The sequence below is a fragment of the Miniopterus natalensis genome, chromosome 1 (genome assembly GCF_054644295.1).
Source record: "Miniopterus natalensis isolate mMinNat1 chromosome 1, mMinNat1.hap1, whole genome shotgun sequence".
NCBI classification, from domain to species: domain Eukaryota; kingdom Metazoa; phylum Chordata; class Mammalia; order Chiroptera; family Miniopteridae; genus Miniopterus; species Miniopterus natalensis.
Window position 1 is genome coordinate 191541422 of NC_142081.1, and position 25578 is coordinate 191566999.

At 41.5% G+C, this 25578-nt stretch overlaps 1 protein-coding gene across 2 annotated transcripts in view; it reads right to left on the bottom strand.

Annotated features, from left to right (window-relative positions):
• The window catches only part of SLIT2 (slit guidance ligand 2), a 297246-nt gene that overhangs the window by 60065 nt on the left and 211603 nt on the right, over positions 1 to 25578 (bottom strand). Inside the window, exons 12-22 of one of the 2 annotated variants that reach the window (XM_087828055.1) lie at positions 25032 to 25103; positions 21163 to 21306; positions 20887 to 21050; positions 19900 to 19923; positions 16136 to 16286; positions 12201 to 12275; positions 10485 to 10628; positions 7011 to 7154; positions 5293 to 5459; positions 4300 to 4432; positions 818 to 886 (exon numbers count right to left, since the gene is read on the bottom strand). In XM_087828055.1, coding sequence (XP_087684181.1) covers positions 818 to 886; positions 4300 to 4432; positions 5293 to 5459; positions 7011 to 7154; positions 10485 to 10628; positions 12201 to 12275; positions 16136 to 16286; positions 19900 to 19923; positions 20887 to 21050; positions 21163 to 21306; positions 25032 to 25103 — 1287 coding nt within the window. The remainder of the gene's footprint in view (positions 1 to 817; positions 887 to 4299; positions 4433 to 5292; positions 5460 to 7010; positions 7155 to 10484; positions 10629 to 12200; positions 12276 to 16135; positions 16287 to 19899; positions 19924 to 20886; positions 21051 to 21162; positions 21307 to 25031; positions 25104 to 25578) is intronic. The other variant, XM_087828059.1, reaches the window with a different exon arrangement.

Below are 25578 nucleotides of genomic sequence, written 5' to 3' on the forward strand. Positions count from 1 at the left end.
TATCTCCCTTTATATTCACTATTGTTACTAATATTTTGTTTTGTGAGAAATTTTATCAATTCATGACAAGGCTACTCTAAGCTTGATATTATATAGGGTGAGGTTATATATTTTTTAAAGTATTTTGCACATAACTATATTGAAATATTTGTATGCTTAAATATAATCTTATATTTACAACTTTAAATTGGTAAAAAAACTTATATACATTAATGAAGAAAACAGATTATTTTAGGACGTCAAACCAAACTAAAAATAAATTCAGTGTTTTGAAATTTATACTCAGAATGTCAGCAGCTTTGTCCCACTTTCTTAAATACTGTGTAAATAAATATGGATTTTATTAAATGAATTTGAATATTGGAAACCCATAACTTAATTCATAACTTCTTACATAAGAGAATCAAACTTAATAAGCTAGATTTATAATATATTTCCAATAAGATCACTACCATCTACTATCTTTTGCTTAAAGTCAAGAATAAAAATATTGTATATATTCCGTTCCTTGGCTTGTCATAAAGTGCCCCATATTCACTGTCAATAGAGGTATCCTACTCACTGCATTTTTACAATTCTTTGATACAAAGACTTCATCGTATTTGTACTTTGAAGGGAGGAGGACCTTTTTCCTCGCCTGACTGATACTCAGAGAAGATGGAGCCAGTGACCCAGAACCAGGCGGCGAGGGGCAGCAACTGCCTGTGAACCAATTTTTATTGCCCCAAAGGGTCACTACCCCTCCGCCCTGTGCTGTCCCCATGCTCCTGAAACAGAGTAAGAAGTCGAAGGCGGGGACACACTGTACGTTACTTACATAAGTGTTAAATGTCTGTAGTTAGAGAGTTCCTTAGGAACCAGGGTGAACTGGTTCCCATCCAGATACCTGAAAAGAAGGAAAAAAAGGAATTTTTTAAAAAGTAACAGTAGTGTATTGTGGAATAGTTGAACAATATTTCACTTTTAATGGAGGCAAGGAAGCACTTGGCAATTCTGAGTTTAAGATGTCACGTAACTAGCTGAGACCGCTATTTAAGGGCAGAAAAATAAAGCACTTTGTCCAATCCCGTAGAATTCTTTTGTGGGTCACTTGGGATAAATTCTAAAATTCAGGAGAGACTGGCAAGCCCAGTTCTTAGTGGTTATCTAAGAAGGCAGGCATGTGTCCAACCATTTTTTGGTCAGCAAGAAGGTTCATTCAAATAACCACATTTTTAGTCAAGCTCCAGTTTGCTTGTGTTTATGTGGAGCTAGTACCACAAAAGGCATTCACTGCTGGCAGAACCTTGCTGCTGGGGGCAAGACCACACTTTTTTTTTTTTTTTTTAAAAATGTTTTTATTGATTTTAGAGAGAAAGAGAAAGGGAGAGGGAGAGAGAAACATCTATTGGCTGCCTCCCACATGCACCCTACTGGGGATTGAGCCCACAACTCAAGCAGGTGCCCTGACCTGGAACTGAACCGGTGACCTCCTGGTGCATGGGACAAAGCTCAGCCAGCTGAGCCACACCAGCCAGGGCAAGACCACTCTTCACTGCCTTAATATAATCAATATACTTAGTAAACAACAATGGGTAGTTTAAAGGAGATATTTGGGAATTTTAACATAATTAGATTTCAATTAATATTACCTTAACAGTGGTTTTTACCACTGTATATCTACTTGGTGATATTAATTTTAGGAGGTTTCCTGGCAAATCCCATTTATCAAGTGCACAAATATAGCATATATATGCAAAAGTAATAATCAAATAACCACACGTAAGTAAATTTTCCCTTTCTGATTAGAGTTAGCAGAATAATTAGAAAATAGATAGGTTTTGGACTAACTGGCAAGACATGAAAGTAAAGGAATGCTTAAAGTTATATCCATGGTGTCACATACACACACAGAGAATAAATTCCCTCTCCTCCCAAGGCTGTTCTTTCCCAGAATCTAGATGGCGAGGGGTAAAAATGTCTTTCATTAACGTGGTCTTCTGGTATAGATGTGCCCACAATCAGTTGTGGCACACTGGGCATGTGATCCGCCCTCCTGCCTCAGTGTTGTGGGCAATCTTAAGATCCAAGATTGAGGTCAGTATTTTTGCTGGATACAGCAGTAGCTGAGAAATTGCCTAAGATAACAGTCTATTTTAACTATTTCAAAATGAAGGCAGTTATATAACAGCCACAAATTACCAAAATACATAATAAGTATTTGACTAAGAGCCAGCACATGATATGATTGATCCCTTATGCCTACTCAGATTTTCTTTGTATTTCAGCCCCTCTCCTTCCTTTCTTTCCTGTAGCTAAATTTTTCTTGCCACCACTAGGGGACAGCATGATCCCATACACTTCAGCTCTCTCCCTTCATTCCAGAACACGTCTTAGGAGAATGTTAGTGCTATGGATGTTTACAAGTAAAACAATCTAAGAGGGAAATTATATGGAACTGATTAAAAATAATAGATACCATTTGTTTAAAATGTTCCACAAATATTATTTCGCCAAATTCTTTAATAATTCAATAAAATAAGCACGTGACATTTCTCTAATACACACATATATATTACTATAAAGAGAAATAACTGCTGACTCAGTGCGGTTCTAAGAATATGCTCTCTGGGAGGCAAAACTAGAATTCACAAGAGATGAGTTCATTTTTTCATTTCTGTAATCTATTTTCTTTAGCAAATATATTGCTTTTAAAAAATGTATAGAGAAGTAGATTTAAGACTTGACTATAGGACAGAAGAAACACGTAGATGGCATAGAAAGGACATGAATCAAGCAGGATCTCAAATGTGCTTTAATTAAGGAAATTGAAGAATGTTAAAACAAATTTAAAAAAAAAGAATGTTCAAAATTATTTAACGGGAACCGGGTAAAACAACTAAGGGATGGGCCAGTTAAAATGGTAAAAGAAGAGATTTAGCATCAGAGACGATCTGAACGTTATGCTCAGAGCTACTGTCTTGACTGGGTGCTCCTAGAATCAACGTATACAGACTGCTCTACAGGCATCTAGCTCCCCAGCTCTGGATGGAGGGCAATCTTCTGAGATAAATACACATTAAAGTGAGAATTAAGTATTTAATTACACACAGGCTCACACAAAGCAGTGCTTATGGTTAATTAACAACTGTGACTGGTAGTAAGAGAGAGAAACTGATCACCTTACAACTATTCAAATCCAAGAGCGACCTTCTGTGCACATATGCTAAGATCGCATGACTTTTGTGTAAGCGTTCAATCCAGGACCACATTAGGATTTGTGGAACTGCACAGGATCTGAGAACAGATTTTTTGAAAACTGAAGTGGCATCTTCTTCAACCTCATTAAGTATGTTCCATGTTGCCAAAAGTAGATCAAGCTGCGCACTGGGAGTGCTTGTACACAGCTGCATTAATTGCAGGTACATGTTTGCATGAGTTAGCACTGGATTTAAATTGTTTTTGATATTTGGTTCCATACAAACAAAAATCAACGAGGCCAAAAGAATCAATTGCACGTCACTGAGCATGTGTACCTGGCCCGTTCGCACGCAGAGGAAGGAATGGAACAGAGCATGGGCTCATGATTATTTAAGCAGCTCATTCTCTGATTTATTCCATTCCCCATGCATAGCACGAGGCAGCTAAGGAGGTGTGGGTAGTGCTTAGTGTCTGGATATGTGTGTATTGGCAATGTAATTTGTGGTTAAATGTCAGAAATGGAAATGTTAGAGATAATTGGCCCCACACCCTTTACAAACTGAAGGACTTTGATTCAAGTCCAAAGGGCAGTCACGTATTTCTTTTTAAGGATTATGCCAGCTTCTTCCACCTCCCCTCCCCCAGATATTAATGTATCCCATATGGTGAGATGTTCTCCCCAGGGATACAGTGGTAAAGAGTAATTAACCATATGGAATATCCAGGCACTGTAGATAAACTAAATATACAGCATTTCCCAAGGTGCACTGGATGGAACATTAGTCTTGCAAGATACTCCATGAGCAAAGGACTGTAGGAACCAATAAGTACGGGAGCTACTTTATACTTTGCCATCCCCTCTTGGAGCTCCACAGTGCAACTTAGCATAATAAAGGCACTGAGAAATCCTGCAGTGAAAAAAAGAGAAACACACACATACAGCATTTCCCAAGGGTATCTGAACGAGCTTTTGTACTATTTGTTTAAGGTTTTATGTGATACTAATTAAAGGCCCACAGAATTTGCAAACAGGCCTCTAAAAACTTTTGTTTGGTGTCCATTTCCCTCGGTGTGTGAAATATTAATTATTCAGAAAAAAGAAAGACAAGCTTTACTTACAATTCAGTGACATCTCTTGGAATTCCTTTGGGCAAGGCTTTCAAGCCCTTGTTGCTACATCGGACCACCGTATCCAAGCAGGTGCACTCCGTGGGACAGCGGGACAGTGGGGAACAGCTATTGTCGTCATTTCCTAAATTGCCAAAGACATACAAGAAAACCCAGGTTTGCAGCTCTGAAGATATTTGGAGTGATTTTATGCCTTTAAATTGACGTAACAAGCACCAATCTCAGGCCATATGAGCACTGATGTATAGGGCAGTAAGGATTTACTGACTGACACCATATGTTTTATAGCACCCTTTTCAGGCAGCCTAGGGCAGAATTCCAGAAAAGGGTGTTCCATCTTTATTATCAATACAATGATAATAGTTATTGTCTTTGTACAGTTATTTATATAAATTATACTTTTAATCAGAATATATAAATGTTAACTGAATAATAGATAAATTGTAAGGAGATAGACATGAAGGGACATAAAGGGACAGTAATATCAAATGTTTCGCAAAAATGGTATGGGTCCCTCATTTTAAAGTACAGGGCTCATAAAAGCTCTGCATTCACTGCCAATAACAATAGACCCGGCTTCACCTACCTGACAGGGCAATTCCCATCAAATGCGATGATGCACAGAGTGCATTAAACAGTAAAAGCTATTATTTTTGTTAGATTTACTAGCATTCCCACTTTAGAAGTCAACTGCTTTTCTCATTTGGAAATGGTAGTGACTAGAAGAGGAGCTTAGGATAACACGAAGTTGTAAAGTAGCATCAAACACCAGCTGGAAACTGGAAAATCTAAAATATCCAAAAACACAACATAGACTTGGATAGGAAAGCGCAGCCTGAGAAAGAAAGCGTCCTGTTACTAAAACATAACAGAACAACCAAAAAGACGCACAAGGACGCCCTTGGGCTGACGCTGCCCAGCTGGTCCGCAGCCCCAGAGCCCTCACGGGGCCTGGGGACCGCAGGCTGGGCCAGGGGCCCTTACCGTCGTCGCAGGTGAAGTCCTGGATGGCCACGTCCTGGATGGGGATCTCTTTGAGGAAGGAGGGCTTCTGGCAGCGAGGGTTGCCCGTCACAATCCTTTTCTTGCGGAGCCACTCTCCCAGCCACGCCAGGTGGCAGTTACAGTTAAAAGGATTGGCCAACAGGTTTCTAAGCGTCACAAGCAAAGTGCAGAGATGAGCTGGTCAGGGTCTCAGATTCTTGCTCCTCAAAGCCCCAGGCTTCCACCCGCCACTCTCTTTCCATAGGACAGGTTCCCCCGGTTCACATCCTCCGTCTGCCCCAGGTTCATACTCAATCGCCATGCATGGGATGCACTTTTTTTGTGTTTTTTTTTTGGCTAAAATGTTTATGTGTGAAATTTACAAAATCACAACACTTTCACACAAGAATCTTCCAAATAATTTCATGTGAAAAATGAAGCGAAGGCAGCAATTTAGTGCTTAGGTAGCGGATCCTGGGAGATACCTCATTTATAGACAATTTAAACTTGTCCGAGATCTGAGTTGCTGTCCGACTCCCCTACCCTGATAATGCAGTAACTTAATATAAAGATGAGGGCTGATTACCTTATATTATTGAGTTTAACCTGACAGCAGCTATTTCATTAATTTGTCATTTCAAGATTTCCATTTCTTATTTGCTCCGGAGAATAGGTTTCCCATCGAAACTGACAGCTGAGTTGATTAAATGCCAGTTATAAAAATGAATTTACTTCTACAAATCTCCACACTTTTGGCATCTCACCACTTCAGCACAAACCTATCGACAATCCCATTATTTATAAACATGTCATATTTAATATGCACAAATTAGTCACCCTATGTAAAATGTCACATTTTATGTGGAAAGAAGATTAAGTACTTCACTGATGGATGGATGCTTTCCTCAAATTATTTCTTCAACGACTTGAGCTATGTCGAACATGCTTTTTTTAAATTTTATTTTCTTTCTAACTACCTTTTGAGTTAGATTAGTATGCCAGCATTAAGATTCATATTTTCAAACTCTGCTTCTTAGGTGCTGATATACAAAATGCCTGAAATGCATTGTTTGGAGAGGGTTTTTGGTGTTGTTGTGTTTTTGGTGTGGTTTCTTTTTGACACTTTCTGAGTTCTGTGTCTAGACTTACAAATATTCTTTATTCTCAAACTCTGCAGAAAATATCCTCCTGGAAAGGCTCAGCCTATTTCTTCAATATCTTCCTAGTATCATAGCAAATGCTCTCTAGTGAGCAGCTCTTCTTGCTGGTCTGGTCTTCCCAATGCAGCCCCTGTCACTGTGAATGACCCTTTGAGCATCGCGTGGTGGCAATAACCCTATCAACCCTGTTTTTATGAAACTTACACTGAAAAGATGCCAGTGCAAGACTGAGGGAAAATCTATAACTTTTATTTGCAGCACAATCAAGTTATAATAAAATTAAAATTTATAAATGAAGCCAAAGCACATTATTATAAAAAAGAACGGATTGAACAATACTAAAGACCTCGGTTAAATTTTCATATAAAACGGTAGGTAATCTTTTCAGAAAAGTTAAATTTAACTTGAACAAATTTGCCTTTAGAAAAACACACACCTAAATCCTGGATCGCGTTTTTATGAAACGCTTAACAATGCATTAAAATGCTATCAATGAAAGTAATAAATGTAGTACAGCGGCCAAGTAATACACAAATGAAGACTGTTTTTCATACTCACAGAGTAGATAACGAATGGAGAGTGTCAAAGGCCCCCGGGGCAACTGTAGTAATTCGATTATCATACAGAGAAAGCAGACGCACAGAACTCAGTCCTACGAAGCTGTCATTCCCCACACAGCTGATGCGATTACTCCTCAGCATCCTGAGGGGGAAAGAGAGACCGGTGTTAGGAGATAAAGCATCGGGCAATCAATTTTGCCTATCTGAGGACCAAGATAACCCTTCTCTGAAAATCTGCAGCATTCGTGACTGTTTTCTGAGTGTTCCCTAGCTATCAGGGATCGCTATGGCCATGCACGGAGAGCCTTGTGCAAAAACAAAACGCTTCGAGTTGTCCATGATTACACTCAGTCACACAAAGCAAGGTGAGCCCCGCTGTGGGTTCCCACCCCCCCTGGCGAGGGTGGACTGTTTCCCTCCGACGTGATGATGTTCTTTGCAGGATCACGCAATGTCCTGTCACCCACGCTCTCTCAGCCCGTGAAGCCCTGCAGTTTGTGTCTTCACTGCGGTGCTGCGTTTGAGGTTGGACAGAAAGGGGGCAGCAAAGAATCAATAACCTCAGCGGACGAAGGGCCAAGGGCACCCCAGGGACGTACCCGCCAAGTCAACGCCAACGTCAGCCGGGGGAGTCCGAGGTGACCGAGCACCACGGAGCCTGCGCGCATGATTTTATTTATGAAAGTCGTTTTGTTGTTTTAAGTCCAGAACTTAAAAAGAACCAGTAGTTCCAGATCCCAGTTGTTCGCGGGGAAGGTGAAATGGGGCTTCTCTTGAAAATTTCTGACCTTTTTTGCCTTTTTTTAGTTATTGCTATTAATAGATTAACGCTGTGGTCACATTGTCATTCATCACAGCTCACGTTTTGGCTCAGTTCTCGATTTTTGTCGAAACTGTTTACTGGTGGGGCTTAGGAAATCACAAAATGCTCCTAAAAATCCCGTGTCAAAATGAATGGCTGCCGTAAATCTTTTTCAGAATGGCTGAGAGGTTGAATAATTTTCCTTAATTTTTCTAAACATGAAGTGACTACCCTACTCCAAGGTTGCAGGACGTAAAAAAGAGGCCACGTAAAGGAACATGGAAGAGTCCTGTACACCCCTAGGCTGCCCTATAATGAGTGAGAAACACCCACGTCCCAGTTCTGCTGAGTCACAGGCAAGAAGACCGGGTGAGGCACGCCCTCCTGAGTAAGACGTCGCCCTATGCACGGGACAAAGGCACAACACCAAAGCATTTCCACCAGCGCCGTCCTTTGCCGTGAATCATAAAGAGCACTTGGTCTCAATCTTGTTGGCGTCACGGAGCCCTGGAGGAGTTGAAAGCTTGCTTTCTGTCACATGCACCGCCTTCCCTGCGATCAGGATTCGGGCTCCCCGGAGCATGCACGCGCCTGCCAAGGGGGCAGCAGGCCCGGGGGGTTAAGAAGTCTGGGGGCAATGGGGGCGTCTTGTCAAAATCTTCACAGCCGCAAGCTGGAAGTGGCCGCCGAAGGGGTGTAATGCCCAGACAACGCTGCTACTTTAGGCTTTTCAGGCTCTGGCTCCCCGAGCCTGGCTCTGAACGCTCCCTCAGGCCTGCTGCGACACGGGGGTTAAGCAGAGAGCCAGCGGGGTGTCTGTCTCAGGTGCCGCAACAGAAGCGGCCCAGGAACATGGCCAGAAACACAGTGAAGGCGTGAGATGAGCCGGGGCGGGTCCTGTGGAGCAAACTACTCGGAAGAAAGACTTTGAGACGATCTCTGCGGCGCTGTGAGGAACAGCATCGTGTTCCCCTAAAATCCACAGGCTGAAGCCCTACCGCCCCTGTGAGTGTATTGGAAAGGGGGCTCTTGGGGAGGTAATTAAGGCTAAAGGAGGCCTTAGGGGCGGGTCCTAATCTGACAGGACTGGTGTCCTTGTAAGAAGAGGAAGGGACACCGAGCTCTCCCTCCCTCTTCCAAGGCACAGAGGAAAGGTCAGTAAAAACAGTGAAAAGAGGGTAATTTAAAAGCCAAGAAAACAGCCCTCCCCAGGAACCAACCCTCTCAGCACCTTGATCTTGGACTTCCAGCCTCCCCAACTCTGAGAAAACAAATTTCTGCTGGTTAAGTCATCCGGGTCTGTGGTTCCCATGGTGGCAGCCCGAGGCGGGCTAATACAGGGGGTTAAGGTCCCTCTCCCTGCCCTCCCACCGCCTGCTCCAGGAGAAGGTCCCAACACGCAGTCCCCGGGCTGTGCTCAGAAGGAAGCACTCGGCGCGATGCTGCGGGATTTGTGTTTTGCTGGGTTACCTGGGACAGTCTGGGGGGGGGGGGGGGCGGGCGTAGACGGAGCCCCCTCTGTGTACCTCCTCTGCCCCCCTCCTACACGCTCACTGTCTCCCTGCAGGGATCCTTGCATGACCCCCTGAAGGGCCCCAGGGCCCCCGGGAGAGGGGTCAGCAGGTGGCAGGGGGTCCTGTCCTGCCGGACGGTTAGGTGCCAGGCGATTCCTCAAGGAGCACACTTCTCCTTCCCTGGGCAGAGGCTGCTCAGCAGGATTCGAATTTGGGACGCTGGTGGCACATCCCACCGGCTGGAGGGTGCTCTGATCCAGAGCAGGCTATGGGCTCCGGGCTGTCCGTCCCCTGGCTGTGGCTCTGAGGGCTGTGGGAGGAGATGAAGGTTTAGGGGAGACCGTGGAGCTGGGGTTTCTCTCCATTGCCATTGCCAGGGGCTGCTGCTTGGTGACAAACAGTTTCCTTGTGTCTTCCAAAGCCCAGAGTTTGGTTTGTGTGTCTCCCAATTTTTAGGCCGCCACTTCTGTCAAACATAATTATATGCCTTGGAGATAATGAAAATACATATATACTTTGTAGAGAATGCACGTAATTCAGAGTGTTGTCCTCACGAGTTGATCCAAGCCCATGCTCCTTGGCCAACCACCTTTTGGAAACAGAATTTCTTTTTCCCAACCTCGCAAACCCCGAGCAAGGAGGCAGACATAACTCTTGGCATGTTCGCTTTGAAACTGGTAGAAGTTCCAACACCAGTCAGTCACTTTTGCACTGAGCCCTGGCAGGGACAGCCAGAGGTGCCCCCCAGGGAAGCCGCTCTTCTGCCACAGGGCTGGGAGCAGATGCTGACGCCCGCGACCTTGGGCCCAGACAGCCTTAGATGGAGGAGTTTGAGGCAAAGGAGGAAGGACGATCCTTCTGAGGCAGATCAGAGGAGCCAGAGCGCCCCAGGCAGGGGAGCAAAGTCTATCTTTTTGTTGTGGAACCGCAGCCAGGACAGCCTTTTGCTCTTGCGCAAGCAACATGCTGAAGTCAGGGTTATCAGAGTAAGAGGCCGCCTGCATCCACACACGTGTGTGTGTTTGTGTGTGTGTGTGTGAGAGAGAGATGGCTGGGGGGTGAGGAAGAATGGACTCTCAATCCCCTCTCCAGGATTATAATGACCATGAAGCACAATCCTGTAGAAGGATCACAATGCAACACTAAGAATACTTACAGGGTTTTGAGGCTTTCCAGTCCTTTGAACATCTTATGCTGCACATTTTCCAAACGATTACTCGTGAAAAGTATTTCATTTACACCAGACGCTCCTTCGAAAGCTCCCTCTTCAATGTCTGTGATCTTATTGTTGCTAAAGTTTCTAAATAAAAATGGTTGAAACACAGAGTTCAAACAATTTCTTTCTCACAATGAGGGCCCCGAGACACATTTGATCCCTTCCTTCCATTGACCGTCTCCCAGCATCTCCGAGCTCTGCTCTGCCCAGCACTCCCGGGGCTCTGAGGAGGCACCCCGGCTCGATCCCACCGAGCCAAAGTGACAAGAACACCAAGGGCTAATGTTTATGGTGAAAAGTGCCAGCCTGGTCATTGTCAAAATGATCTGAATGGGTCCCGGGAGCATAAAATTCTTGAGGTTGGATATCAAGTTGTGTAAACATTTGTTTGTCACAAAACTTAATGAGGAACTTTTCAAAGAAATGCCCCTGATTAAAAGTGTTGAGTGAATTAACAACTAAAAGAGGGCAACTGGGTAGGGAGGGGAATGGACTAAAGTGTGTCAGCATTTAGACAGCATCAGAAATATACCTGAATATGAGTTTGTTCCCAGCGAAACTTCTCATGTAAAAATGTGTCAAAACAACCAACTTCACTGTCAGTATTTTGTGTGATATGTAATCCTACAATGTTTGCCCAGAGGGCAAGGCCATCCAGTTGAGGGAACACCTTTCTATGTGGTCCCTCTCTCTCTTTCTCACTGCTCATTCCAACACTGGGAACGTCCACAGAACAAGCATCGTTTTTATGCATCATTTTACCCCTCTCAGAGCACTGCCCATGGTAGCTCCTCAATAAATATGTATGGAATTGACAGGCATCTTATACTGGAAAGAAAGAGCAGTTTGTGTCAGAGGAACAGGACAATTAAGCAAGGAGAAACTCTCTGGGGGTCAAGTTCGCAGGAGGAGGTTCAGTCCTCTCTGCCTTGTATAGTCTGTGGGGCTGTGGGCCGGTTACATATATAAAAGCATGGATATCACAGAAGAATGCTCCTTCCCTCCTTCTGGTGTTGCCTCGTAAGTAGAGGGTGCTCCACTGGCCATATGCTCTTGGCCCCCATCCCGTTCCTCCCTCCTCACGGGGCTGGGGCGCTGTCTTTGAGTGTTGCTGAAACTGCTGAGCTTACAAAATTATTTTGAAATATGAGTTGTGGATATGTAGTAACACAGATGAGCTATCAAGCCAGTTTAGCAATCATTAATTTTGACTATCTCCTAATGAAAGTTTAATGAAGCAAAAAGTCAAATAGTTGACATGAATGTGCTGAAAGAGAAATAACAGCCTGGTTTGGGGAACAGGAAAGGAAGTTACAACACATTACTGAACCCACCCCTAATGTGCCGAGATGCTGGTCTCCTGCTGTGGTCACACAGGACCAGCTGTCTGAGTCACTGAAAGATGCCAGCACTCTGCTACGGAAATGGGGTTGGCATCATCTGACTACACAGGAGAATGCCAGTTACTCGGGTTCCTCTCAGAGATTACCCTAAATTCATGCCACAGGTAGTCACTGCATGGACATTTCTCTGGATCTTTTATATTTTCCAATTTCCAGACATAAATATTTCCAATCTAAATAAAACTGCACAGGGATGGGAAAAACACAACAAAACACAACAGAAACGCACAAAGGTGGCTCATGCACGGCTTACATTTTACGTAACTGAGGAAGTTTCTTGAAGATTCCCGTAGCTTCCAACACGGTGAATTCATTATTATTGAGACGCCTAAGGATAAAGAAAGGGCAAAGTTTCATCGTCAAGAGTCAAGAGGGGATTGCACTTTATTTCTCATACAGAGTGACAACATTACTCAGTGATGATCCTAAAGCAAAATAGGACACCTATCACAGATCTGTGGACAATACCCTTGTCCCTCAATATCCATGGAGGATCCATTCTGGGACCCCCATGGATACCAAAATCCACAGAAAATGATGACGTATTAGCATATAACCCACACACATCTTGCAATACACCTTAAAATCATTTCCAGTGCCTAGCTGGGCGTGGCTCAGTGGTTGAGCATCGACCTAGGATCCAGGCGATCAGGGTTCGATTCCCGGTCAGGGCGCATGCCCGGGTTGCGGGCTCCATCCCCAGTAGGGGGCGTGCAGGAGGCAGCCGATCAATTGACTCTCTCATCATTGATGTTTTTCTCTCTCTCCCCCTCTCCTTTGCTCTCTCTGAAATCAATAAAGATATATTTAAAAAAATCATCTCTAGATTACTTATAAAACCTAATACAATGTAAATGCTACGTAAGGAGAGGTTGTATTGTTTAGAGCATAGTGAGAAGAAAACGTCTGTAGATGTTCCACGTTCAGGACAGGACCCATCGCAGGCCTAACTCCTAACTACATAGGGCAGGTCAGCAACAACGTAACTTTTTTTTTTGATCCAAGGTTGTTTAAACGTGCAGATGCGGAACCGAGAATATGGAATGACAACTGTACTGAATTTTATCCCATTTCACTCAAATTTTAGTGATCAAAATAAAACATATAAGAAGCACATAGTAGAGAAAACCAATAATTGGTCATTAAATCCAGCTCTCATATCCCAAACTTCTTTCTTACTATTGCCCCTCCCCCAAGAAAGCATTTTAAACCATTTTTTCCTAATCACTTGCTCCATAATTTTTTTATTAAAGGTTTTCGTGACATACAATTTATATGCCATGAAGTTCATCCTTTTAAAGTATACAATTCAGTGGGGTTTAGTACATTCACAAAACTGTGCAACTGTTTTTGCTACCCAACGGCAGAATATATTCATCACCTAAAAAAAAGAAACCCCATACCCACTAGCAGTCACCCTCAACCTGTTCCCCTACTACCTCAGTTCTTGGCCACCACTAATTTACTTTCTGTTTCTACGGGTTTTCCTATTTGTACATTTCATATAAATGGAATCATACTAAGTGTGGCCTTCTGCATTTTTTTTCACTTTGAATAATGTTTACAAGGTTCATCCAAGTTTAGCAATTATCAGTACTTCATTCTTTTTTACGGCCAAATAATATTCCACTGTATGGACATACCACTTTTTGCTTATCCATTTATCAGTTGATGAAGATCTGGGTTGCTTCCACTTTTTGATTATTATAAATAATGCTGCTACAAACATCAGTGTATAAATTTTTCTGTGGATATATACTTCCAATTCTTACATATGTGTGAAATTGCTGGTCACATGGCAAATTGATGTTTAACTCTGAGAAATAGCCAAACTTTTTCCTAAAGGGGCTACCTTATTTTACAGTCCCAGCAGCAATGTATGAGGGGTCCAGTTTCTCTCACGTATTATTGTCTTTTTTTCTTCCCCCAATGGCCATTCTAATGGGTGTGAAGTGTTACCTCTTTGTGGTTTTAATTTATGTTTCCCTAATGCCTAATGATACTGAGAATTTTTTCATGTGCTTACGAGCCATTTCTATATATTCTTTGGAGAAATGTCCATGCAAATAATTTGACTACTTTTTAGTTGGGTAATGTACACTTTTATTTTTTTATTTTATTGTTAAGTTGTAAGAATTCTTTATTTATTCTGGATATAAATCTTTTATCAGAAATATGGTTTGCAAATATTTTCTTACAAGTGCTGATTTTTTAAAAAATATAGTTTTCTTGATTTTAGAGAGAGAGGAAGGGAAAGGGAGAGAGAGATAGAAACAGCCATCGGCTGCCTCTTGCATGCCCCCTACTGGGGATCGAGCCTGCAACCCCAGGAATGTGCTCTGACCAGGAATCAAACCAGTGACTTCTTGGTGCATGGGTCGACGCTCAACCACTGAACCACATCGGCCAGGCACAAGTGCTGATTTTTAAATGTCTTATTTTTAAAATTAAAAAAAAAAAAAAAAATATATATATATATATATATTTTTTTTTAATATATCTTTATTGATTTCAGAAAGAGGAAAGGAGAGGGAGAGAGAGAGACAGAAACATCAATGATGAGAGAGTCATTGATCGGCTGCGTCCTGCACGCCCCCAACTGGGGATGGAGCCCGCAACCTGGGCATGTGCCCTGACCGGGAATCGAACCCCGATCGCCTGGATCCTAGGCCTACGCTCAGCCTCTGAGCCATGCCAGGCTGGACTAAATGTCTTATTTTGAAAAATTCTTAAAACACACCTATGACCTCTGCTGAAAAATAAATTAGATGCTAGTTTTTAATTCAATTCTTGATTGACAAGTGAGCTTACTTAACGTATTATCATGCCGGAAGATAGAGTTCGAATTATTGTTTGTAGTATTATTGGAAATAAGCATAACTCCCAACATGACTGTACAAACAGAGTTTGAGGCTTTGACTGCATGGTCTCCAGGCACTTCTAACAGTCCCGGCGCTATGAAACAGCTTTATGAACTAACAGGAATAAAACAGCATCACTATAATTACAGGGTAGTTAGTTTCTGCCATCTCTTTAAAAGCGTTACATTCTTTTTAATTATTCAAGTTGCTTAAATTCATTAAATAACAGGCATGAGTATAGAGACACAGTGGGAGATACACTATAAAACACAATCCCTGCCATCGAGGGGCTGTGATCTGGTTGAATACAAAAGGATTACACATGCACAGGAAGACACCAGCTATGCAAAGTGGGTAATGACAGATACCAGATGGTGCTACACATACACATGGCCACGGTGCTCGGAAATAATGCGATTTCACCAGTTTTTGCTTGGATTTTTAGAGCACTAACATTAAATAAAATGTTATAAAAGCCAGTAAAGAAGGCAAACCGTACATGGGCATAGTACCTATAAATGATTCAACGAACATATTTTCGCAGCTAGGATGTGCTAGGCCCTTTGTTAGGGTTATAAATATATATACGATCACACTCTGTCTTTTCTGCTTTTCCTGTTCTGCTACCCTTTGTGCTTTAATACTTGATAATCGCAGAATCCTTCGAGTCGCGAGGTAGTAAAGCAGATAAAAAAGACTCTCTTTTTGAATTCATAATGAACAGTCCAAATGGTGATTCTCAAACTACTTTGTTTGGTTGCTATAAAGACTAAATATGCTAAAAATCTATTAATTGTTCAAAAATGGATTTGAGCATAGATAATGCTTAAGAAAAAATATCAAATGAATGCTATTATCAGTAATATTACTTAGTGCTAACTGAACTTTTGAGAGGTAGGTTAATTTCTATAATTGTATCTTGGGCCAGAAAGATGAAGTAAGATAGCCTTTAAAATATTCTTGGCCCTGGCGGGGTGGCTCAGGTGGCTGGAGAATCATCCCATACACCAAAAAGTTGTGGGGTAGGTTCCCGGTCAGGGCACATACCTAGGCTGCAGGTTCGATCCCCAGTCAGGGTACTTATGGGAGGCAACCGATCGATGTTTCTCTCTCACATCAATGTTTCTCTCTCTCCCTCTCAAATCAGTAAACATTCTCAGGTGAGGATTAATATATATATATTATATCTTGTGCATAGAAGAATTATGCCAATGCGTGTTAATTAAGATTAATGCAATTATTGAGAATCAAGGGCATGACAAAAATTCCAGTGCTTTGATCTTCTGTTTCCTCCCCCCGACCTGGCTTTGCAGGGAGAGGGACTTACAGTTCTGCCGTGTACTGGGGAATGTGGTCTGGGATTTTGGTGAGTTTCTGATTGGAGCAGTCGACTGTGGTTCCTTCGCAGCGGCACTTTTCCGGGCAAGCCAAGTCTGCAAAGCAGTCCCCACTTAATTTTGATCGGTAATCTTCTGTACCTATTGAGGATTCAAACCGAGAAAAATAAAAAATAAAAGATACTGAGTCTAAAGGTTAGAACGCTTGTTAATTTGTAGGAAGGAAAAAGAAAGACAGCTATAGGTTATGCAGCAGGGAGACAACTTGGGGGGATTTGGTGAATGGATGTCAGGAGAGGGTTAAAACGAGGGCTTGGATTTGCTGGAAAAAAGAGTAACTAGTTTCACAGGACAGGAAAACATTAATAGAGATGAGCTTTTCACAGCTGTACTGTCTGCTGATCCAGTTCTGAGCCATGCTCGCCTATTTGACAGCTAATCACACAATGGCTATTAATTGTTAAAGATATTATTTTTTTTTTTCTCGGAGTGGAGAATTTAAACTGTATCCAGTCGTAAGCATATCCCTATATATCATTTTAAAATCAGGGCTTTCAAGGCAAATAGATGTACTCAGGTTTTTAAATTTGCTACGGTCTTTTCTTAATCTCTCCCTCTCACATGATCTTCAGACATGCCTAAAAAAGCCCTCTTTTCTCATTTTGATTTTATAAAGAGAGACAAGTAAATCCTGACTTAAGCCTCAGCAGCTTGCCATGCTGTAGAAAGCTGCGTGACGTTCCATGGTGCTTGACGGAACCATGTTTTACTCATACCTGGCAACCACATGGTTAGATCAAGCACAACAGAAAATCTCGCCACATAATCACTACACCATCCACTAGGCCAAGGGTAGGACGGAGAGGAGAGATGAAAGGAAGCAGGAGAGAAGCTACAGACGCTCCGGAGACGTAATACTGTTTACATGACATGCATTCGTCCTGCAGAATGTTTGTGACCATAGTAAGAGCATTACTGCCGAAGGCATCCTGGAAGCACAGGGAAGGGGCCTACGGAAGGCGCCCCCGCCGTTCCTCGGAACTGCAGAAGGCAAACGACAGCTTTCGGGAGCAACATCCAGGGGGAGGTTGGACGTGAGCTACACGGACAACAGAGAAGCTCAAAAGATCTGTGGTTTCTTCTTGGGGGGTCAAAAAAAAAAAAAAAAAAAGGCGCAAAAGACCGAGACTGGAAGGTACACCAGGATTGAAAAGCGGGATATTATGTTTCAGATCAGACGCTTTTACTTACAGCCCGAATGGTGAACTCCTGCAAAATTAAAGATCACCAAGAAGGAAAGAAAGACAGCAATCCCAATTAAGATTAATAGGCATTTATATGAAACTAACTGAGGTCTCTTTGTTCTTTCCTTACTGGGACAATGATCGGGGAATGGCATGGAATGATGGGAACTGCCATGCTTTGTAAACTTTTCTAATAATTTCCTGAAGCACAGTGGTCTTAGAGGAGAAGCAATGGCATACAAGATGCATAGCACAAATTAAGTTCTTGTCAATTCCTTTAAAAGATGAACTCCCTGCAAGATGGATTTTCTTTTGAGTTATCACTGTAATATCTAGAATGCCAGACAGGATGGGGGCAGGCGAGTAGACATGTGGAATTGAGTGAAGAACTAATCATGGAGATCTTCAAGGACTATCATTAGCACGTCTGGATTAATCCTTGGGTTGTGGCTTCCGTGCTTTTGAATGACCTTTCCAATTTATAAATAATGTCATTCAGTTAAAATGGAATCAGATAAAGAGTTTTTCGAAGCTGAATATAATAGTTTCATTACATTTGGAAATTAATGCCATGACATTTATTGAAAATCTGTTGTACTGTGGTTTAAGCTTTTGTTTTAAAATTAAAATGAGAAAATACTGGGAACACAGTCTAAATAGCAGGTACAAGAGGTATCTTACATTTAAAATAATCCACCTTCCATACAATGACAGTGATTCTTATTTTATGGTGGCTCTTTAGAGAGGCTCAAATTTTAATTAAAATCTGGAAATAAAGGGAGAGTAGAACCAAAGAATTTTTCCGAGTCCTGACTTTTGTAATTATTGTTTTGAATACTGTAAATTGAGTTATCAGATATTGACAATTAAGGCATGATATCTGATATAAAAGGTATTTTCTGAAACCTATTTAGGCTGCTGTCAATAGAGTGGGCAAAAATGTATGAGAATTTATGAAAACAACCTGACTTTTGTTCTGTGTTTGATGAATTGAAAATATTAATTTCTAAATTATTAATGAATTATATTTAAAATAATATATTATGTAATGAAATAAATATTTAAAATAATATATTTAATGCCATAGTAAATAAGGAAGCATATTTAAATGTTAATAGATTGAATAATTTGGCAGAAATTATATTAACTGCTATAATTTGGAGCTTTAATTAATATCAATGTTTTATCCTATAGGTCTTCTGGTGTTTAGAACATAGCTTTTTTCTGGTTAAGTAGTAGCTATTGAATGGCTTTCTACTTAATAACTGTGTAAAAATCATGAGTTTTAAAGACTGCCAATGAAAGCCAATCATCCTGTGTTCAACATGTTACTTCTTATGCAGCCAGTGTGATATGTAAAATACTATTGATCATTCGAGCTCAAAATAAGTAATAAAACAAAATTTGTTAAATGCATAACATTATTCAGATCATAGCTCAAATATGGCAAGCAATACCTATCTCCTTAAAATAGAGACCAAACCCAGAGTTCTTTAGAATATAGGTATGGTTTTGCACACTAACTACAGATATGTTTTTACTCACAGTTATTAAAATACATTACAGTCTAGAATATACCCAAGATGTGGTACATGTGGCCAATCAGTTACCATTTAACATATATATTTTATATAATGGTTTAAAACAAACAAGTCAAGAGGCATTTTGCACAATTGGCAGGCAAGGAAAAAATAAGAAACATATTTCAAAGAGCTAGTTCTAGCATCATCAGCCTTGATAGTGTTAAGATTGGAGTGGTAAAACATTTCAATTACTTTTCGAAGAACTTTTCACTATTCATTCATTGGCCTAAATTATTCAAGGCACTTAGTGCTCCTGAACTTCTGATGCTTTCAGGAGGGATGTCAGTGCTGCTTTGGTGGAGTTACACCGTGACTCAGCTATGCAAGGGAGGGAAGTCACAGAGAAAATACAATTGCACGTGGATCAGCAGGAAGCTGCCGCTTTTGCATAAAAAGGTGAAGCAACAGTAGGCAAAGCCAAGCAAAAAGTAACAAACACCTTTTTAAGTATAAAAACTATAAAAAAGTAAACCTCCTGATTGAAAACCCCAATTGCGTTGGTAGCTGATTTCATGTGGAACTAGCTCTTTGTCAACAGAAAGATCTGTCTTTAAAACCAGCTCAATAAGCTTCATTTTAAAAACAGGTGGAAAGATCAGATATACAACGTAAGGGGAGAAAATGACTTAAGTAGGAAGCCGTAGGGTCAAACGTTTTAGCTACTGTGAGGAATTTTAGGTAATGTGCCAACGTGAGAGAGAGGTGAAAAAAGGTGGGCGTTTAATAAATATCGATATTGAACATCGGAAGCTGCATGCAAAGGTCAGGTGTTCGGGAAATAGCTACACGTCATCTACACAGAAGTAAATCTATCTACACAGTACCCACTGCACTTTCCAAAGCATGCATGTCAAGGTTTTAGAAGCTATATTTTATAAGGTGAGGAAAGGGTGTCTGCAGTTAGTCCTACTACCGAGCAAAACCTACCTGGAATGAAATACTGTTCTTTAGCTAAATAAAAAAAGAGAAAAAAAATAGAAGATGCACCTGAATGTCAGCAAGCAGAGATATGAGTTATATTAGATTAAGAATGGACTAAAGTTACTACAGATAATTAAGTGAAAATGTATATTTTCAGCAGGGGCTGAAGTATAACAGAACATCTAGAACCGTGGACAATAACCAGCTTGGTCTTGCTATTAGCCTTTTAGTATGAATTAACTGCCGGATGTGAAATACGCCTAGAACAGTTAGGCAGCACACTAGTCAAAACACACAGAATGTATTTTTTCATAAGAAAATAGTCAAGATTAGACCAAAGCAAACAGTAAGTGTCGATGAAGTGAGCTTTCTATTTAATATTAATACAAAGCATCTATATTAGCTTTCTATAAATAAATGTAGTATTCCTCGCATGTTAAAAGGTGGCCTTTTGGGGAAAAAAAAAAAGTATCCTCATAGTCCTATCCTAAATAAGGGAAAGCAAAATAGGAAGACGGTATTCAGTAAGGGATTAGGAGATTTTCCCCGCCTTCTGAGCCTGAGCAAATCCTGTAACCAAGTCTCAGTTCATTTCCTGGAGCAATGAAAACGTGATTAATTACCTTAAGTTTCTCAATGGAGAGTAATACAACAAACATGAGACTTAACAGGCTTAAAAGGCACTGAGAGCTGACCAAGAGGCCCCTGTTAAGTTCGGACCCTGGGAATACAGATTGAAATATCCATGCATCTTTTTTCTTGGCCAGCAGCCTACTTCTTCTGCTTCAAATACTGTTAGAAAATGTTACACATAGGAGGGCTGTATGAATTGTGTTTACAGTTCCCTTTTATTTTTTTTCTATATGTATAGAAGACAAAGAAATAGGATTCTACAACGTTTGGTAATTCAGCCAAAGGCCAACTGTCCCTAGGTGTCCCGGAACCACTGTATTTGGTAACGCAGGGGAAATGTCACATGGGGTAAGAAATTACCTGAACAACGGAATTTCTTGCTTTTGATCTGTCCAATTCTTTTGTTTGCCAGGCGCCGGGGGCTGGTGCAGCGGGCACCGCTGGTCTCGATCGGGTTGGTGTGGAGATAATCCGCGAGCCACTTGAGATGACAGTCACAAATAAAGGGGTTCTGGGCCAAGTGCCTTTCAGAAATACACACAGAACGCTTTTATACGTGACTTGCAGGGAACTCAGCTGTCAAAGTCAGAGTGAAAACATAGGTCGGCAAATCTGATCCAAATCACACATACGTACATGGTCTGAATGGCCCGGAGAGGCGAGAAGGTCCCCTTCGCGATGGTCTGAAGCTTGTTGTCGTATAAGGAGAGAAGGTTCAGGTTGTGCAGATCCTGGAAAGCATCTACCCGAAGGCAGTTTATCTTGTTGGCATTCAATAATCTGTTTGATCAGATAGTTGTAGAATTAAAGTGCAGCATCTCCTTAACTTACCTTCCAGAGTCCGTCCCTGAGAAAACCCAATCAGAAATACATTTCTTTTCATCTCAACGTGAACATTGTAACTTTAACAATCCAGGTATCACAGGCTGACGATTTGGAGTTATACCAGGTAAAGCAAGGCCCATGCAGTCTAAGGAAAGACGAAATCTAGTGGTGCTTATACATTTATTTAATAAAAAGCGATTAAACATATTTTCTAGAAGATGAAGAGGTGGTGCAGCAGGCAAAGGTGGGTGAAACCAGCCTCTGCAGTCAAGGACGCCATAGAAATTACCACAGAACATCAGTCCGTTCAGCTGCTCTACGAAAAATAAGTTCAGTCTGTTCTCGAAACAGAAGATAGAACAGGTCTTCTAAAGCATCTATCAGACCACATCGCTCCTCTCTCAAAACCCTGTAATGACTCCCAATTTGTTCTGAATAAAACCCAAGTCCTGACAATAGCCAGTAACACCCAGTAAGATCTTCAGTGGCCCCTTCTGAACTTTGCAGCCTCCGAGTTCTGTCCTCAGGGCTGTTTCAGCCCCAGCCACACAGGCCTCCTTGCCAGACTCTTCTCTGCTCGGAACGTTCTCCCAGATGTGTCCCTGGTAAACTACTTCTGCTTCATTGAGTCAGCTCCAACCTTCGCTTCTCGATTCAGCCTACCCTGACCACTCTCTTACTGTCAGCCTGTTTGCCCCTCCCCGACTCCCAGCACCGTCAATTCATTTACTTTGATCTACTTTTTCTATTTCCTGAAGTACCTATTTCCACCTGTTACATGTGATTTACTTCCTATTATGTTCTTGCTGACTGTCATTGCATGTCCCTCTCCCCAAGGATATAAACTCCAGACAGCAGGGATATTTGTCTATTTTGTTTCCTGACGTTTCCCACGTGCCCAGCATGTACTAGGTGCTCAATTAACACTTGCTGTTGACTGCTACAGCCCTCTTGCAGAGTGACACGGTACATTACCTTTCTAAAGGCCCTCATCCTGCATCATAAATACCTATTTAACTTGGCTTAACACAATGTGCCACAGACTCATTTTTTTTCTCACCGTGTATCAACATTCTACGTCCATGCTTTGCAGAACTGTGGTTTACAGATCATACACTGGCATTTTCATAGGTGACTCACCGTTGGGAAGATACCTGCCCTGCTCTCCATGTTCCTCCAGCCTCCGCGGCCTATGAAGGCCTCAGAAAGCCCACCTTTTCTATAACACGGCTTCCACCCCACTAAAGTGTTCTTCCTCTCGATCCCAAAGGACATTCTGCAGTGCTGCTTTGTCTGGTCACCTAGGTCACAGAGGCCCCTTTTACCTGAATACAGTTTAGTCCTCTGTGGGCAGGTCATTTTTTCGATATTTCTTTTTCTCTATTGCCATTTAGCTCAGTGTTTTGACACTTACGACTTTCACAAATGTTTAGTAGCTCAAAAAATATATATATTATGCAGTTTGGGTCTGTATGCCTTATTATCTAACACTCTGAAAATGTTTTCCCGTTGACCACCAGAATCTCTAATTAACAAAATATTTCTGTTTTACTTGCTTGCTTTCCAGGTGTTCCACGCGCAAGGCTATGCCCTCCTCATAGAGATTTTCTTTGCTGCACTCTTTTATTTATTTATTTACTTATTTATTTTTTATTTCCCTCCAGGAGCTGACGTTTTGCCCTTCTCTGTGGTCTACATATACTTTCTTAAAAGCTCAGAGGCCTGGCGTGAAATAGAGACTGACGACTCCCATTCCTCCCCACTCTGGGTCACAGCACAAGCCCCACTGGCCTTGTTCCTAATTCATCAGCTACCCGAAGGAAGGAGCCCAGAACATCGGGGGCAAGGAGGAGGCGGTAGGCCTGGAAAACAACCGAAGGTGCTTTTCTGAGCATTTCGTACTTACTTTAAGCTTATGTGGTCCAAAAATTGGAGGAAAAGAATATTGGACAGTAACTTATTGAGTTCCTTCTATTTACCTACTTCTCCCCAACACCTCACCTGCTCAGGGAGAACTGGCTTAACCAAGTTCTCAGCAAGCTGTAGAGACAACCCTGTCTCTTGAGCCTTGGCCAGCTTCAGAATGGGCCTTAGTCTAGAGATAAAACATTAGGCTGAGGGGACGCGTACACCATCAGTCTGTTAACGATCTGCTAACTCTATTGCGAGGGTTAAAAAACAATTAAGTCCAAATAAAGTCATTAGGTAACAGAGATCAGTATTTGTCACAGCTCACTGGCTTGTTGGAGAGAGAGGGAATGGGGAGTCCTGGGCATAGCAAGGGTGAATGTTCGGGTAACAGTCTGATCATTTGTGTGGGTGCATGTGTAAAAACCGGGCTGTGCTATCAAATATGTATGTTATGAACATACACTGACCAAGGAAGAAAACATTTCTATATTTGGGAAGTTTGTGGAATTAGGAATAATTTTTGTTTTTACCAAACAAATGGTATAAACCCCAAGGCCAACAAATGCATACACCCGAGAGATAAAATAACATTCTAATTTGAATTCTTTTCATGTTAAGGATTTTTCAAGTTTCTTTTCAATTACAGTTTACATTCAATGTCATTTTATATTAGTTTCAGGTAGACAGACAGCATAGTGGTTAGACAGTCACATACTTTATGAAGTGGGCCCCAGATGTTTGAGGTGCCCGCCTGGCACCACGCACGGCTCTGGCAACGTGATTGACTCTATTTCCGAGGCCGTGCTCTACGTTGTCACGACTGTTTTGTAACTGCCCATCTCGGCTTCTGGATGCCTTCATTTTTTTCCTCTCAGCCCCCATACTCCCTCTGCTGTTTTCTGTGCCCATGAGTCTGTCCCTGCTTTGTCGGTTCACATATATTGTTCTTCAGAGTCCACATGCAAGTGAAATCATAAATTTAAAAATTCTAAAGTAGCCTGACTATAAACTAGTTGAGAGAAATAATCACATCACACTCGCCTTTGCAGCCACTATGTGCCCTAAATGAGGCAGGTGCTCTACATGTGCTTGGTGATTGGAACAGAATTTGGTGAGCCAACACTCACAATCTTAATAGTAGCCTATTTTTCCAATTTCCTTCTCATATAAGCAAGCATTAAAACACCTGGGGTCAAGCCTCAGTCTTATAAATATGTATAGTAAGTAGTCTTTTTGAGGCAAAGGGAAGTAGCTATTGTCTAAGCAGAGTGGTCTTTAAAGATGTAATCCAGGATTTGCAGCTAAATCTCTCACTAAAGAGCAGTTTGAGCGCCACCGCTATGTCCTGGCCTCCTGCACACCATCTTTGTGCCGGAGGGGCTGTTAGTCCAGCACTGTCACTCTCTCAGGGTCTCTGCACAAAGGTGGATAAACATATCACTATGTCTCTCTCCTTTCCAACTGTTGTTAAATCAAACCAGAGAAGTTTCACAAAGGGCAGGGGTTATAAAAGCTTTAAATGACAGAGCAGACAGGATGCATATATTCATGACAGTGTGGAGGGAAAGGTTTGAGGACAACTTCAAAGTGTTGTGTCTTCAAATAAATAACCGTCGAGAATGTCAGCTCCACCAGGGTAATCTTTTCCATTTCATTAAACTATGTCATTTTGGGTCAACTTTTTCTGAAAACTCCATGAAAATATAAGATGGTACACTGACTGAAATATAATGTTTGGTTCAATGGATCAGAAACAATCAAATACTTACAGTAGCTGTAAGGAAAATAATCCTTCAAATAAACTTTTTGGGAGTTCTGTGATTTTATTTCCATACAGAACACTGAAAAAAAAAAAAAAGGAATTTATATGAAATAAAAATCAGACACCAAACCAGCACAGCAAATTAATCCAACACATGTGTACTCAGGCATAGGAGGTTAGTAAGCCTCTACACAGATGGGTGCTTATGACAGAGAGTTTGGAAAATATTGAAAAACAAGAAAAAAATCAACAAAATGAACACAGTTCATATTTTTTTTTGCCCTACCACAGAATTGTCCACTGCTAAATTGCCATATTTTTTACACATGCACATGGACACACACACACACACACACACAGAGTTCACAGGTAATGTTACTGTACGTAACAAAAGTGAACACTAAATTTGGAATCCATTGCTCACTGAAGGGACAAGTTTTGGGCTTATCATATTGGTAAACAGTGAAAGGAATCCATGTTTTAGCCACATAATGTGTATCCTTGAGAAATGTAAGATCTGTGAAGCCAGTAATCGTTAATATTAATACAGAAGA